General features: G+C 39.4%; 1 protein-coding gene across 37 annotated transcripts in view; it reads left to right on the plus strand.

The window, feature by feature from the left end:
- DLG2 (discs large MAGUK scaffold protein 2) overlaps nt 1-18,266 on the plus strand; it is a 1,003,655-nt gene that overhangs the window by 908,010 nt on the left and 77,379 nt on the right. For all 37 annotated transcript variants that reach the window (XM_062639108.1, XM_062639096.1, XM_062639094.1 and 34 more), the window contains one exon: nt 1,981-2,095. In XM_062639108.1, coding sequence (XP_062495092.1) covers nt 1,981-2,095 — 115 coding nt within the window. The remainder of the gene's footprint in view (nt 1-1,980; nt 2,096-18,266) is intronic.

Here is an 18,266-nt window from a genome sequence, read left to right on the forward strand (position 1 = left end):
ACAGGAAGAAGGTACTGTGAGAAAATATAGACCCATACATTTTATTATCTTCAAATTATCTGTGCATTTCCATCCAAAGGAAAACAACATCTCAAGAACATGAATTAACAGAACTATCATTCAGTATTTTTTTTAATATCAAGCAGGGAGGAAGAGCTTGAATCCTGAATATCCATCACACATTCATTAGACAATTTAAAAGACATGTTGTGGTTTCAAAATGCCTTCCAGGAAGAGAGAGATTATTAAATCCAGAATAAATCTACAGTCATTTAAAATCAGTTCAATCACAAGCATGCTCTCAAGTCAGAACACAAGTTATAATGCCATCATTTGACCAAGCCGTAGTCATTCGAGTATCTCATGAGCTGGTGGTCGGGTTGCAAATAGCTGGCTGCTGTGCTAGAGAGAGTCGGATTTTCAATCCTCTCTTCTTGCTCTCCAGATTGATGTCTAAATCTGGGAGTTACTCCCACACCTCAGATACAGAGCCAGCCTGGGATATGGTTGCATTTTAAAGGGAAAGCTGCCATTACAGCTGCTGTGATGTAAATCATTCCTATCCTTGGCCTTGCCCAGATGTAAGACGTCAAAGAAGCTGAATTACGCCGTATGTTTTCTGTCTTCTTCAGTGTATCTACCACATATGAAAGAGACCTAGTGACAACCCTTAAAATTGTAGTATTCTGTCTGTATGCAGATGGCTGACACTGTATGAGGAAGAGAAATGCAAGCTTTTTGGGTTTAAGGTCACCTTCCCTATTTGCCAAGAAGAAATGTTAGATGTGTTTTAATGAAATACAAATTAAACAAAGCCTTGCTCAGAAGATGAGCACTTACTAAATAAATTCTGGAGTGGGAGAATAGAATAAATATGACTCACATACAGCAAACTTAAATCCTACACTGGGATAAACACTTCAAAACTAAATTCCACTTTAAAAAAAAAATAGGTTTGAATGAGCCTTAGCTCCACTGAGGGTTTTGGCTTTTAAATCACTGAGATGCTTAAAGTTATTCTCTAGGTGAAAGAAATGAGCAAGAAACAAGCTACAGAATAAATCTGAAATACAGTCTGCATGTAGGTGTCTCTTCTCCTAACATACAAAATTTCAGCTGCAGTTGGTGAAGTCATAGGTATGTGGGAAGACTGAGAAGTCTTATACCACAGCAGTGGTTCCCAGCTGATTGGCAAAGCATCTACTTAACAAACTCAGTAGGTAATGCCAAAGCAGCTCAATGGAAGGAGTTAAGATGAGCCCAGTAAGAAGTAAAAAGGAGAACCAAACAAAAAACCCAAATCAAATCACTCTGCTAAGCCAAACTGAAGGTAGCTAGTGTCCATGAAAAATGTGGGATCTTTGAAAGGTCAGATGTTATTATCCAATGAAAAGTTAAAGGGCACTGAATAAAATGAATTAGTTGTTGTTGCAAAGCATCTAGACATTCTGGGAACAGAGCCCAATCCTCAGTGGGCTGGGTAAATAGGTGGCTTATTGCTCATACAACAATTTCACAGCTGCTTTGAGGATAATTAGACTTTGATATATCTCCTTTAGTTCAGCGGGATTTTACACTAAATGCTTAAGTCATTAGTAACTTCAGTGCATCATCCCACTGCCCCCCAACAAGGTATCTCATTGCTTGGAAGGAGGAATTACATAGTGCAAAACTGCTTTCAACATGCTTTTTGCAGGCTGAAAAATATCTGGTAACACACTTTAAAGGTCCTGAAGCTGGAGGAGGGAGAGTCTAACTACTTGACTTGTCACATAGTGCAGAAATGTTCAGGTAGCACAATAAAGAGGGCACATATTTACCTAAAATAATATATTAATGCAAGGTCCTGTTAGACCTCAATTTTCAGGACATGCTTTCAACTCATTAATTTAATACTAATTTGCATTTAGCAGCCCTAATGATTATATAGGTCAAGAAAACTAAAATATCTTTATTGTCTGTTTTTTTTCATCTCCTTAGAGTACGCTCGGTTTGAGGCAAAAATCCATGACCTGCGTGAGCAGATGATGAATCACAGCATGAGTTCTGGGTCCGGCTCCCTGAGGACTAATCAGAAGAGGTCACTGTATGTCAGGTAAGCAGGGAGAGATTTCTCCTGGGAATATGTTGGCAGCTACCTTGTCTATTCCTGACTTATGTGTTGTGGGTTTGGCAAGGTGGGGAAGAAGTTTGAGGAACTGCATTGAATTGAACTGAGAAATGCATCAGTCTTACAAGCACAGCATCATTAATGTGAAAACCGGACAAAGATCTATTGCTTAATCCGATTGTTTCAAGCCATTTTCAAAGAGCTTTATACTTTTATAGTGATTTGGTGTTATGAGATGAAGATTTCTTACCAGTTGTCAGCTCTTTTGATATCTGTGATGGATATTGTGGTGTAGTGACGCATTGCATTTCTGTGTGAGGTCTTGCCCAGACAGGGACTGATTGTTCTCATAAAGAGCACTTCTTTCCCAAGACCTTGTTCTGACCAAGCAAGGACTATTATATGCTATTCTAAGTGCATGACCATCTACTGCTACCCAGTTGCACTTGTTTATATTTCTATCAGTCTGTGCTACAAAGAATTTACCGTCTACCTAGCAAGATCAAATATGCAGATGAGATGCTAAACAAGCTGATCTGCATAGCTAAATGGAGTAGTAAATAACATAGGAACTGCATAACTGTGAGCCAGACAGTAGCAGTGGTTATAGTTTTGCTTTGACTGCGCAAGTCCCTTGCCATAGTCATTGCTGGGTGAAAGACTGCGTGTTGCCCAATTGCTCCTAAGAAAGTTCTTGCTGTTGCTCATACCTTTTGGAGCTCAGGGAAATCTATGGGCCTTTGTGCCAAATCCTCTAATAATATTAATAATTATGCTTCCTCGGCTTTTCATTTTTGTTTTTTCCCCCATGCTCAGCATTTCATTTGAAATTCCTGACAATCATGAAGCAGAAGGAAGCAATTTGTCAGCCTCCAGGCAGTGATAATTATTCATAGGGGAGCTAATTCAGGTGATAACATTGCAGAGATCCAATTAAGGCTAAATTCTACACTTTATCATTATGCCCTCAGCATGAAGGGGTAAAGTAGCAGAGAAGGAAAGGAAAACTTAAATGCTAGCACAGATGGCCTTATTCTAGTGGGCACCAACCAGATGAAGCACTAATTGGTACTGCTGCCAGAAAGAGCAAAGGCTGAAAGGATATGGATCACTGTTACCAGTGAATTTGCTGTTGGGCAAGGTCAGGTTGGATATCTTATGGGTTTTGATGCATCTCTAACCTTCCCTGACCTCTCTGGCTTTGTGTTTACTTCTGGAGCTATTCCACCTGCGGGAGGTTTTTTGCAGATGTAACACAAAGTGATGTTGTTGTCAAGCTTTGGCTTGAATTTGCATTTTATGAAAAGCTATAGTCATTGGGGTATGTCCAAGCTTACTTTGCTTGAATTGAGCCAGGAACCCAATATGTGGGGAGCAATGGTGCAAGAAATCCAAGCCAGCAACCACAAGTCAATTGAGGTGTGCACATAAAGGGCTAACACAGGGTCCTGAACCACTCACTGATTTGAGCTGTGCAATTACCCCTGTAACAGCATTCAACCCGGTAAGCCCTGCTGAGAACTGAGGCTTATTATCTTGCATACTGAGCCAAGCTAATAAATCTATGCTGCCTCTGGACTAGCCTAGGTCTTGAATACGGTATTGCTCTGTGTGCACTTATGAGCCTAGTTTTCCACTAGTTCATGAATTCTGGATGTGGTCTGTCTCGCTAGGCTGATACGCCCTCGTGCTTCACTGCAGGAATCTTTGATGTCTTAGCTGCATATCTAAATATCACTTCCCAAACCATAAATGCAAAACCTGTTCTTTTATTCCAGAGTTGTACCAAAAAATGCCCCAAATCTCTCAAGCAGAAAACCTCAAAAGCCTCAGTCACTTTTGTTAGCATAATTTTTTGCAGTCAAACCCACACAATTGGCTGTTTCCAACTCTGAGAAGTCTGTTTGAGCAGCTCTGTATTTTACATACTATTACAATGTGTTTGTAGTGCAGCAGCACCTGCAGCATTGTACTAGGCACTGGTAGATCAAGTCATATTACACTAATTATAAAGGTAACTTATGTCTACACTAGGCACTAAGGGGAAAAAAAGTGTGAGTTCAGAAACTGAGGTTTTCAGTTTATGAATAAACTCTTTACAGCAGGGACCCATGTAAAAAGTCTGGCATTTAGGGTTTGTTTTGTTGTATTCTTACAACTCAGGACATTTCTGTTTCAATGGATTATTTTGGTCAGCATGTGCAAGAAAACTAGAGGCATATTGCCATATGTTGCAAATCTGTAGCTTTTATGCCAAGTTTATGACTCAAGTTTGCTGTTTTGCTTCACTGAGTACAAGCATAGCGTTTGTTTAGCCAGGGATCTTAATCAAAGTAAGTAAGTATGTTCTAGGCAGCAGAAGGAAATAAAATAAGGTCCATATAGGTTGTAATAATTGAAACTGTCATTATCTGCTCATGGAAAAGCAAAGCTCTGTAAATAGATTTGCCAAGGGATGTGGGGTTCATTGGGCACAGGGTGCTCTTACAGTCTGTGATTTCCCCATCCATCACCTACTTAAAGAGCATAACATTTTTAATTGAGATATATAAAAGAAGTTATACCAAATTAAGTGAGATAAAATCTAATAGGGGAATAATGGGTTGAATGTAGGACTAGAAGTAGTTGGCTGAAAGCAATTAGCAGTCACACTTAAGCAGTGTATACAAGCACAAGAAAATGATCAAGAATTACTTGCTCAGAATAAATTGTGTGGCTCTTTGATATGATCTTCTATCTGTGCATACTCTGGTGTTTCTAACTTTTATAATCTTTTTCTTTCTTTATCCCAGTCTGTTTTGCTCATGCCTCCTGGAATATTTACCAGGAATTCTCTGAAAATGGTTTTTCAGTACTACCTGTTCCTTATGTATCACCAACCCTATGTCTCTATTTGGGATGTTATATCAGAAAGCCAACGACACTAAAGGCAAAGTACGAGACTTCAGGGTAGGATGGAGCAGTAGGAAATGCTGTTAACTCTACTGGGAGTCCATTTCCTCTTTGTCACTAAATCTTTCTTAGTAAAGTAAATCTTTGAGTAAAAGCAATACAGAAAGAAAAGGAGAAAGTGAGAGAATATAATGAAAAATCTATTAACTTGTTGTTGAAGATGCATGAACTTCATTTGAATTCAATAACTGAAATGAAAAGCTAAAATTTTAGCTATTATTCTTTTTAATTCACTGGAATTCAGCCATCAGCTCATGATTAATGAGGAAAGTAAACAAACCCATCACTGTAATATATACATACATATGGGTCTTTTTAGTGTTTCTTATACAAAGTCATATCTTCCTTTTGACTTTTTTTGGCTCAAAGTTTTAAAATCTGCTTTTGTAATACTATATATTTGTTTGTCTTGAAATAGCTGCGTTCTTTGCTTTGTTCTTCTAGGTCCAGATCCATAGTCCAATTTTTCAGGCTATGTGTGGTTATATTGGTACCCTTAGGAAGTGTCAGATAATGGTCTTTAACCACAGGCTGTGGAACATGAGAGCCTTTTGAAGAGTCAAGCATCAGAGAAGTACAGTCCTTTAAAAAATTTGGTGAAGTGAGCAGCCATTGAAACTTAGTATAAAATTGCCAAGCTTCAGAGGAGACTGAGAGCTTGAGCATGGTGAAGGGCTTTTCCTATTGATTTATGAGATTCCTTCTGAGCTGAAAGTACTGGTGCAAGATTTCTGAGGGTATAAGTAGGCACTTCAGTAATTGCTACTAGATGTACAAAGAAAAGGATTTCAGGAGTCATCTAGCATACAAGAACTGCCTTCTTTTAGTTTGTTCTTGATTCACAGACAAAAAATAACTAGCTAAGCTTTGTATAAACAGCCACAGCACCTCTTAATCTTTATTCAAACAAGACAGTTTCTGAAATAACATCCGTAATTAAAAATTCCAACTATCCAAAGCCACAAACAGGCAATGGAGAGTTGCATCACTCTGCAGAAACAACTCAAAAGCTGCACGCACACAACCAGCCCTTTCATTGTCAGTGTTCAATACCACCAGTGGCCAAACATCATACCACCTAATCATAGAATCATGGAGTAGTTCAGGTTGGAAAGGACCTTAACGTCATCCAGTTTCAACCCCTCTGCCATAGGCAGGGACACCTCACACTAGACCATGTCACCCAAGACTCTATCCAGCCTGGCTTTGAACACTGCCAGGGATGGCTACTTGTTGCCCAGTATAACGGGACTGGTTGAGCTTACTGAAATGCAGATATTTCAGCTTCAGCTCTACTTTCAAGTGCATCAGCTCAGTGCCAATTGTACAGTTGGCCACAGAGGTGGGTTTTGAAGTCAGAGCTCGGGCAGGGCTGGATCCAGTTGTAAATTCAGAAGAAGAGCTGCCCCACCACTAATTCTCCAGGGGAGAGCGCTACAGTGGGAAGGGTAACCAAAGGCAAAGCCTCTTCCCAATAAAATGAGGAAGTTTAAGATCAATCTCTTTGTTCCAGCCCATGCTGTGCTAATTGTAAACACTGCACAGCGCACACAGCTGCCTCCTAGGCCACTACATTTTTGTCTTCTTCTAGCTGGAATTGCCACTAAGCTTTGATAGATGTATGCTGCACAAACAAAAACCATTACGTGTTAAAAATGAGTGTGTTCTGGTTCTCTTTTTATTGAGCTGCAAGGAGCAAAAGCTGAAGATTTGCCATAGCAACTTCGCAGCAGGTGAAAGAGAGTCAAGGTTGAGGTACTTTGGGTTGTTTACTCTGGTTTCCACCAAAATGAGTTCTCCATTAGGCATCAGATACCTTTATACACAATTCCTTAGAACTGTACTTCTCAGAAATCAGCATGATGCTATATTGCTTAGAGAGACTTTGGTTTTCAACAAATCACAGATATTCCCACATAGGAACTTTTCTGAGTACAGCTGAAGTTTGGCTGAGGCAGTTGTGAAGACTGAATCCACATGAGAAATGCAGTTCTTGGAGACATCATAGTAGTGAAATCTGAACACACGATAGCATCAGGCTGGGTGATGGAAAGCTCTGCTGTGTAGATCTGGAAGGAAAAATGTGATGAAGATATAATTTCATCAGGGCTTTTCAGAGAGGAGGCACTGGGGGAAGTAGAGAGAGGTATAGAATAGTCATACCTAAACACTCATTGCAAGTGAAGAGAATATATATTTATATATATAAATGTATACATATAAAAATGTAAAAAAAAAAGAAAATTCAAATACATGTATTTGTATATAACATGTTAAATATATGCTATATTCACACAAACATGGCAAAGCATCTTCACTTAAGCTAATTGCCTACTATCTCTCATGAGTCAGAGGAGTGTGCTTGGCACTTTCAAAGCACAATTCATCTCCTCCAGAAGCAGACATCCAAAATTGCTCAGGCGAATCATGCCCTAAAAATGTCTGTTTCTCACAGCTGAGTGGAAGGAGCCTCAGGTGATTAGCTGAGATGTAAACACCTGTATTAGAGACACTTCATATTCTCTGACCTGAATCCTACCAACGCTGAGTATCTCTCACTCTTTCACAAGAGTATGCATATACATACGTTGAAAAAGCTGTAGCATCAGGATTTCTGATGGATTGCCTCGGCTGTGTGCTTCAGTCAAACTCTGCAAAGTAGCTTTGAAATATGGTCAGTCCTGTTTAAATAGTCCGGTTTATTCCTTGTGCTCTTATTCCCTACAATTCCTTCTAAATTCACTTTCAGCTGTTGTTCACACTCTTGAGGATCAACATGTTCAGTGCATGGTCATCAAGCTGGATGAGTTTGTGATTCATAGAATAATAGAACAGTTAGGGTTGGAAAGGACCTGAAGATCAAGTTCCAACCCCCTGCTGTACATTTCTTTCAGGCTTCAGAGCATTGTAGGTCAATCTAGATTTCTGGAGAATGAATGGAAGAGAGTTTGGCACCTAGGTGTTATTGTTTGGTTTCAATGGGGAAATAGCTAGAGCTTGCACAGCCATTCCTGTACATTAATGGTGTGATAGACGCTATTAGAATCTTCTCTACTGAACAGTAAGTGGAGGAACGTGGAATTTTACTACAGTTTGCTCACTTACCCTGGATTATTCCTAGGCAATTGAACAGTCCAAATTACAGTAGAGAATGGAAACGTGTTTAGGAAATCTGCAATAAATGGCATAAGACAGACAGCTGGGGTTTATAGTAGTGTTTAACAAACATGTTTGGAAATGGTCAGATCAATACGCCCATAACCTACACTCATGAAATGGGCTGTTGCACTTGAAATGCCATTTCAGACTGGAAAATTGAAACCTGCTTGGTACACGTGTCCTGCTTAATTATGGGTTTCTGAATATTCCATTGCTACTTTTTAGCAGTTCTTTCTCTGAATACAGTCTTCTCCAGATCCTGCTGGCACCAGTATTCTCTATCTTTATTTTTCAGAGCAAGGAGGGTCACTCTCTGTGCCTGAGAGACCTTTTTCCCAGGTGGACATTCAGGAGCTGAACAGTATAATTGAATAACTATTCACTCAGGCTTTTGTTAATTATCAGAAACATTGAGGAACAGAGAAGGATAAGGAATATTCTGGAATACAAGAATCACCTAATACAATGGGCAATAAATCCAATCCAGTAGTTATTATACTTTACTTTGAAATTCAAGTTTGGAGCAAAAGTATCTGGCTCACAGAACCTGTGATTATCTGTAAAATGAAGAAGGCAGATGACAGCTCCTTGGGAATACAAACACAATGTCTTCTTATGAAACTCAGGTTGTTTATGTGCTTAGAGGATCTTTTTTTTTTTGGCATTTACAAGAAGTACCATGCTGCTGAGTAGAGACTAAAGGAGGTAGTAAAAAATTCAGCTTACAGTTGAAGAATATCTGGAGAGAGGTTGCTTTTTAGGAGGGAAGGAGAGGGTTAAGGTGGTCTTTCACTGAGGTCAGTGGGAGCTGTGAGCGTTTCACACCTCTTTGTATTATGCCAGTGAACATTTCATAGGTCCTTAACTGAAGTGTGTTAACTAAGACACACAACGGTGTTGCCACTCACAGCTGAAAGACAGATGTGAGAATTATTAAACTTGGAATATTCAAAATTCAAAGGTTATCGGGCTTATTGTTTGATGGAATTTTGGTGCTAAAAGAAACGCCCCACTGTAAATATAACACGTCTCACCTATACCCTAGGGCTGTGAAGATCAATGTTTTCACTATATAGTCAGCTGAAACTATTAGCCACCTCAAAAGCTACTCCAATTCTTCATGACAGTTGCTGTATTTCTTATTCATCTGATGTTTTCTTGCAGTGCTGATGCTAATGAACAGTTATGGAAATATGAGGTTCATTTGCTATTTTTAATGAGACAAAAAAGAAGTGGTTAATGGAGAGTGAAAACTGAACATGTAAACACATCAGTCAAAGCAGTCTCATCTCTGCATCTGACACCAGCTCTCTCCTTCACATCTTCATGTTTATCATATCTGCTACTCTTAGGTACCCAGTATGAAACAAATCTAACTGATTCCTTTCTGAGGTGCAGCGTGATGCACCATTAGCTGCTCTAGCATGAACCAGCTCAACAAGCCTTTATCAAAGATGATTCTCCAGTTGTACTGAAAAGGGGTAAAAAGCAGTTTCATTTCTATCTGGCTGTGGCTTTGCAAATCATTGAATACTTTGTGCTCAAGATTAAGAGCTAACACACCCGGTACTGAGCACCTCCAAGGACTGAGCCCTGCGTGAATAAACCGCAGCCTACAGTAATCTCAGATAACAAGCTCTGCCTGAAGTTCCGAATGTAAAACAGAATATAAAGCAACTCCTTATCAAAGTCATTCTTGCCTAATTCATCTTATCTTTACATTATCAATAAAGCTTGTTAGATATGAAATAACTAGCTGAGACCTGAAATCATGTCCTCAGTGCTGAATTATTAATGCCTGCTGAGACAGCTTTTCTATTAACAGCTTCAGTAGGAGTAAGTAGTACATAGTTCTGGCCATTTTCCTTATTGCTCTGTTTCGTAAGTTATTGAAATAATGTCCCAGAACAGCTAATGTGCTTGACGTGATGCCAGCTCTAAAGAACCAGCACACCTTTTTCTTCAGAAACGCCTTAATAACTTTCCATTGCACATACATTCTGCTTTCCAGTTCCCTAGTGGGACTGCCTGTGTTCTGGTTTGGAGACTTAACCAGCAAGAAAGTGTCAGCTAGGATAATTTCCAAGCTAGGAGATGATGATGACGAACTTGGCCACTTGTGCGAATAGGGTTTGTTTGAGGTTTCTGTGATGAAAATAATCCATTTCAGCCTTATTTCTAAGCAGAGACTCAGAACAGGATCCTTTGGCGCAGGGCAAGATAGTGGCAATGAAGATAAACTGTCTACAGCTTAAAATGGCTGAAAGTGAGTCAGCAAAACATGCATCTAACTGTGTGTGTTCTATGTGGAAAGCAGTCTTACCTGACAAACAGTTTCTTACAATGTTTCCATGTCAACAGCTATAATAGGACACCATCAGATTAGGCAGTTTTCAGCTGGAAAAGTACAAGGCAGAAAGTTAAGACTATGAACACAGCAAAGAAAACCCATTGAAATAAAAGCTTGTGGGTATCAGTCAAAAGTTGGAAATCTAAATATATGCATTGGCACCAAGCAAGCTAGCAAAGACTCTTAGCACAGTGACCAGTATAAGAGAAAGAGAGAAGACTGTTTGGCCCCTATTACAGAGTTTTCTACTTGAAATCTTAAGCAGAAAAGTTAATAAAGGCACTGCAGAACAGGGCCTCCAAATTAGCTGCATTGGAACAAAGCTGAGAAAAGCGTTGAAACAGGACATAACCCTGCTGCAAAGGGCAGTGGCAATTCCCATTTGAAGTGCCCTCCAGTAAAGATAAATGAGGAGGATCACCACAAGGAAGTCCATCTATGAGAAGGGAGTACAACGAAGTTACGTGATGAGGCTGAGTGTGACCAGTAGGCTTTGCTGACCCTTTTATTTCTCATTAGACACAGAAATGTTTGTACTAACCCTACAGTGAGACTGGGAAGGATCTGGGGAATTGTCTTCCAGAGCTGGGGAGCACAAGGAGCTCCTAAGCAGCTCCATTTGGTTATTCCCTGGCACTCCACTCTTGTAGCAGGGAGCAAAGTCCTAAAACAGAAAGACCAGGTCATGCCAGGCATCACTGGCATCATATTGAATAGATCCTGGTTCAGATGCACCCAGTTTGCACTCACTAAGTTTCCGGTGAGTGGTGGTTGTGTGGTGCTGGTCGGTACAGGAAGCTGGTGTCCTAGGGAATCCAGTTCAGAATGCGGGCACCAGCACCAGTAGGCTGCTGTGCAAGTGCAGGGCTTGTACTGCTTGCTCCATACCTGTCCTCGCACACACCAGCCTCAGGAGGTGGGATCTGATCCTCTCTGAATGCACCTCATGTTCAAAGTAAATGGAGCAAAACGGATTTCAGGGATTATCATAGAAACAGAATCATGGGATAGTTTGGGTTGGAAGGGACCTTAAGACCATCCAGTTCCAACCCCCTGCCACAGGCAGGGATACCTTCCACTAGAGCAGTTTGGTCAAAGCCCCATCCAGCCTGGCCTTGAACACTGCCAGGGATGGGGCAGCTTCCTTGAGCAGCCTGTTACAATGCCTCACCCCTCTCACAGTAAAGAATTTCTTCCTCAGATATCATACCTTTGTGTCTGTATATCTACATTCTGCCATGTCTCCAACTTCAACCCTTGTGAAGATTGATAGGGGGTCATGCTTCTCTTACAAGTACTTATTCTAATTGCTTTATCTACAAATGTAGCAAATAAAAGAAGAAACAAACAGAGCTGTCAGGTGAATAGTTTGCCAGATGTTCCTCACTAAACAGCAGCTATAATAACAAAACATTCACCTACTTCCCATATATTGTATTCCTTTTTCTTATGCTTTTCAGTTGACATTGCAGGCAACCCCATTCATTCACCCACTACACTGTGCTGCTATAATTATCAGTACACCTGCTAGCACCGCATAATACCTGCTGCTATACAAACCACTGCTTACAGAGAAGGCGTGATGCTATTTTTGCTCCCACATCTTTCTCCTAGCTGTTCAAAAGGGTCCTGGCATAGTGGGCAGCAACTGAAAGCTTTGTGAAAAATGAGGACAGAAGCAGTTGCCTAACAGCCTACAAGGATTCTTTCTGTGTAATCTTATATTTCTAGACACTTAGATTTTAGTTACGCCAGGTTGGAATAGTTTTCACCTTAACGCGTTTCTAATGCTATGTCCTCTCCATTTCCAAGAAGTATCAATACTCCTTTCTTTCTGGGAACCAAAATGGACTGTAAATTTCCCTTTTAAAAAGCATTATCTCTGCAGACACTTTTTCTTCTTGATGTCCTTGAGACAATTTAGAATCCACGCAGAGGTCGCAGTGACTGACTTGTAATTAATCCTTCCTACAGATAAGGATCACAGGTTATCAATCACAATATGGATGCACAGCCTAATGGCCATCAAGTGGTATTTTGCAATGTTCTTGGAGATGGTTCAAGATACAAAGCCATTGTTGAGTCCTTTTGGCTGTTCCCCTCTGTGCCCAGCTAACCAGATATTGTCTGTCAAGATCCATAATAATACTTCAGGAACTATTCTTCCTAAAGAAGTAATTTTTATATTTGAAAAATGTCTGTAGTTTCTTCAAGTATTTCTGTGCAGGAAACAGGTATCTATGTGAACTCATCTTGAAAACAGACTAACTGAATCTAGACAGAACCAAAACCATTTTCAGTAGCACTGCAGGAAACATGGTGCAAGCAATGTTTCTAACATGGTTTGTAGGTTGAAAATGCAATCACCCTTTCAGTCCAAGCATTGGAAGTCATTTTGTCCTTCTCTACTGGTATTGCCACATTCATGGAGAGCTGCTGTGACAAGAAGGCTCTGCTGCAGGGAAAAGCTGTGAATGTAATGTCCTGTGAGGTGCCCTGGAAAGTACATTTACTCTCTCGAGTTATTCTGCCCAGTGTCTCATCCAGGCACGAAAATACAGGCAGATTTTTATGGCATCCACTTGTTATTAATTTAATACTAAATTTATCATAATATTAAATAACTTAGATTTTAATCATAGAACAGTTAGGGTTGGAAATGACCTTAAGATCATCCAGTTCCAACCTCCCTGCCATAGGCAGGGACACCTTCCACTAGACCAGGTTGCTCAAAGCCCTGTCCAACCCAGCCTTGAACACTGCCAGGGATGGAGCATTCATAACTTCCTTAGGCAAAGTCATCAGTCTTTACCTTGGTTTCAAATCAGAATCATGAGATATTCTAGGAGTAATGATCAGAATCCTTCCTTCATCACTGATATTTGCTTATGGATTCATCTCAAAAGTCTTGTGAACTTCAACAGATCTTTCAGCAAAACTGAATGGGACCTGAAATTTCTTCTTGAGTCTCTGAAAACCTAATCTTGTACTTATACTTTAGTATTAAATTAGAGTATCAGTAAGAAAAACAGTATAAGGCAACAGGAGTGGACCCTTACACATCATATCTGTTTCTGTGTGGGGCTTACTGTCCAGCTGGATCTAGTGGGTACTTGTAGAAGGCGATGGGTTAGTTTGAAGTCCACAGCTCACATCTCCTGATACAGATGCCGTAACCACAGGCATTCAGCACAATTTATAGAGCTTCCATGCAAAACAGAAATGAAACCTGGAGGCCAGGTGGGTTTCACTCCGTTTGTGGCAAATAACTGTTCTTCCCTGTAAATCTGCTCTGATTCAGCAAATGCCTGAGAATTTACTTCAATATCTGAATGATATGCTGCCTTTTTGATAGGGCAACAAGTATGACTTTATTGTAGCTACTGTATTAATGTAATAATCTTTTATTTTCTTGATTCTTTAAGGATCATGTATTTTTAAAGGCTTTTCTAGTTTAATTTTATTGTTTGCTGCTAAAATTCAGAAAATGCTTAAACTGATCATCAGAAATACGGGAATTTCTTTTAAATTCGTTGTCATAGAATCACAGAATGGTTTGGGTTGGAGAGGACCCTAAGGTCATCTAGTTCCAATGCCCCTGCCATGGACAGGGATGTCTCAGTGTAGACCATGTCTTCAGTAATATATCTATCTGCCTTTGTCTGCTGCACAAATAATAAACATTCATTTAGCAGTACTCACCTACACATTTCCTTTAGGAATAATGAAGCAATTTTAAAACTTTGGATAAAATCCAACAGATAATTTTGCCTTTTTTTGTTTCTTTAACATTTTTTTCCCTCTGGATTTCTTGTTCTGGTGGCAAGAAATCCAGAGAAAAAGATGTAAAAGAAATATCATCAGACAGGATACACTGAAGGTATGAAATAATAGGCAATTTGACTGAATTAATGACTGGAAAATTATCCCGCTTAATGCAAGGACCATTGCTGAATTTAGAGCCTGTAAAAGATGAGGTTGTTTTCCTCTTAATAGAGTGTGAAAGAGTTGTATGGTAGGTGCTTCTTAAGCTATTTTAGCTTTATTTTGTCTGTATTGCCATCAGGCACTGGACAAGCATAAGATTATTTCCTTTTTAATGTGGACAGTGTGCAGAAGGGTCAGAGTTTCCTTTCCCTAAGCTTTTTTATGGCTATAATTTCCTTGATTCAGTGCAGCAGCTCTTAATTTGCATTTAAGCTGAGTGAAAGGAAAATCCTCACTCGGTTTGTTGGTGTTTGGATTTTTAAGAGGACACTTCAATTGTACTCATGTTTCAATGATGCTTTTTTAGGAAACTATATAAAAGTCCTACATCACTGCAGTTGCACTTTTAGTGTTCCATCTATGGAAATGCACTACATACCCCAGCGCGTTACAAAAGAATTGCATTTGTTTTTCTTCCAGTTGCCTTGGGTTCTAAATCTATTTCACAGCTACAGGGAACATCAATTTGGAATGGGATTTTGTTATATTTGGGAAGAGCACACAGATAAGTATATGGAATAAGGGAAATATTCTAATGTGTTTATTTAACATTCAGTAGTAATTATAGCTTCTACAAACAGCAGTAAAATCCATCCACAGTCACTATAGCTAGTGCTTAATGTGGTGTGAATAGAGTCATACACCTTCAGAACTCAGACAGAAGTCTTGGTACTAACAAGAATCTTATTCCAAGTTACTGTTTAGAAGTGCTCTGCCTGTTTAAAGAACACAAAGTATTTTCGATCCTGTCTGAGCTCTTCCCCCAGGGAAGATAAGTGATATCATTCTGGAATTGAGAAGCTCAGATTCTGTATTGATTTAGGACCTAAAAATACACAGTTATATTGTTAGAGAGATATGGAGTGATGCTGAAGCACTATGATGAGCTGTTTGTTCATTGTAGGAGACCAACTGGAGATAAATAGATTTTGAATAAATCATTCAAGGCTCTCTAAGTCACAGAACTCTGAAGAGTCTCAGGTCAAACCTTTTCTGACATTTATGAATTAGATGTGTGAAAAGAGGTTGGATTTTTTTTTCATTGCATCCAAATTGGAAAACGAAACTCATCAGAGACAGTTTTTCTGATGGGATCAGAAGAGCACTTCTGATGCTTAAGTTTCAGGTCAAGGTGACCGAGGCTCTGGTTGTAGTTATGATGTGTCATAAACAAGAAAATCCCAAGAGGCTTAAGAAAAGTCTGATCTAGTTCCTCAGTTCCTGACTTCTGTCATATTATTAAGGTACTGGAGCTGCACACAAATCATAAAGAAACCATGTTGACTCAAATAAACTCCATTGAAAACTCAGAATATCCTTTCCTTTGAAAGCATATCATATGTCTGGGTTTTCATCCATTTCTGTTACGGGCAGACAAAAGAAAAGTAAAACTCTATGGAATTTTCAGTGCTGTTATTTCTCTGCAGAGCTGTTATGGAAACAAGCTTATTGGAACATGATCTGTCTTCACCCTTAAACTAGAGGTATAGCCTTCTAAGTCAACTACTTTGTCTTTTCAGTCAGCAGAAAGGGAATCCTTACTGTAATTGTGTCTCTATGACATGCCAAAACCACTGCACTCACAAGAAAGGGTCAAGAGTGCTGAGATGTGGACAAAACCAAGACTTGTGCTCTCTTTGAGTATTGCTAGAAAGCAGACTTGCTGGCGTTTAGGTCAAATACTTCAGTAAGATTATCTCTGAGTGGTATTTATACCAGGAGCATTGCAATCTCTCTAAGTCAAACACTGGATGTGTTCTTCTGATGTGTTTTACTTCTTCTCACACCATGTATGTAAAAATAGGTTTTTATGGGATAAAGATAATGTAAAAAATCAGCTGTGCAGGCTATTCTTAGGAAAATGAAGTACCAACAGAAGTAATTCAGTCTAATTAGATCTGGGGAGGAGTGCTGTACAAAAATCTAAACACTGTTTAAATAATCATGATAGTCTGGGACTTGGAGAGTCTGTATTTGTGTGAATTGCTTTTTCCCGGTGTACAGAATAATCTAATCATCCCCTATTCCAAGAATAATTGAAACTTTGAGCTGATTAACAATTTTAGCATTTCTTTTTCAAATTCTTAGCAATTTTATTGATAAAAGCAGCCATCTATTAGGCTAAAGTTTCCTCTGCCAATATTTTGATTGACATAGGTTTTCCTAATGGCTGATTAATTGGTAATTGTGCTTGGTAAAATAACAAATTAGATGTTTGGGTTGCTAAGCAATCGTGCACTGTAGAAGGGGGCTGTCCTGTACATTTCCTGAAGGCCTATGAAATTGTACCTCATGCTTTAATGAAGGAAAAGCATTTAGAGTTTCACTCCAGTGCATTTGCAGCTTAAAAATTGCAATAATAGAATAGTTATGGTGTCCTCAGTCATCCTGCTTCTCCTATGAGCATGAAAAAGTAATGTTAGAAGGATGTATTTCGCATTTCTATCCCCTTCTGGGCCCCGGATGGGGATACCTTGTCTCCTGGGGTGGAAATGGCTCCTATTTCCATTAAAGAAAGGCTAAATGCCTCCTGGAGCACAAGTCCCCAGAATGGACATGGACAAGAAGGTGGCTTTCCACAGTGAGGAATGAGCATTCTTGTGGGTAGTCCTTGTATATTAAAGGCTGGTAGACTGCTAAACATGCCTGGAAAACTTCCACATAAATTCCTCCTTCATAGCTTGTCCCTGTGTCCATGCTTGTGTAGTGTTTTTGCATATAACACAGGGCACAATGATCCAACATCAAACAGTAGTATCTGCCTAGTAGTTCAAGTTCAAGTTGCATCTTTCTTTTCTTCATGTTCTATCTGCTCTCTGTACATTAAATCATGGTCTTCTGCACGTAATTTTTCATCATGTGTTTTATATGCTCTAATTGGTTAACATACATGAAATATACATATAAGCTGGAATCGTTAACATCACTCTGCTCTGTTCTTGCTCTATCCATCTCTTTAATGTCATATTTGGATGGTTCCCAGGTCTCCACATCCTTCTCCATAGTATACCACAGGTACATTGTGTTAGATTTCCATTAGACTTTTGATGAACTACAGACAGCTTGCTCATTAATCCTTTATCTAAGAGTTCATCAGTCATGCTTTTCAGCTCTTCATTACTTCAATAGCACAGCTACAGTCATTACATTTCATGTCTTTCAAACCTTCAGAGCCATGCTTTTGTGTGTGTCTGGAATTCAGAGTGAAGTGGGATTTTGGCTGTCTAAGACTCAGGCTGTAATGCACAAACCTGGATGTTCACTGTGATTATAGCTACGGACAGCTATTATTTTTGGGGTTGAGTGAGAAGCAAATTAGTGAGACTCCACTGTTCAGCTCCTGTTCCCCAGAGCGGTGTTCTGAAATCATAGTCCATCCCTTGATACTCATTTCCACTCTTGCAGTCCAGTTGTGTATTTCAAATGACTCTTTCAAGCTTAATTTGGATTCAGTCTTTGCTGTGTTTCAGAAAGAATGGGACTGTGCTCCTCTGAAAGATTATTCCATGCAGGTCTTTGCCTTAATATGCAAATAAAATGGTCATTGTAAAAATACACCTTTATCAATCATGTATTTTAGTGTTCTAGGAATTCTGATTTGTTGAATAAAATTATCATTCACTAACAAAAACATCACAATAAATTCTCACCCATTCAATAAACCAGCCATTTTCTCAAATATTGTTAAGTCATCAGTTGAACCATAAT

Source organism: Pezoporus occidentalis, unplaced genomic scaffold (genome assembly GCF_034315485.1).
Source record: "Pezoporus occidentalis ecotype Australia unplaced genomic scaffold, CSIRO_AGI_Poc_V1 ctg6, whole genome shotgun sequence".
Classification (NCBI taxonomy): domain Eukaryota; kingdom Metazoa; phylum Chordata; class Aves; order Psittaciformes; family Psittacidae; genus Pezoporus; species Pezoporus occidentalis.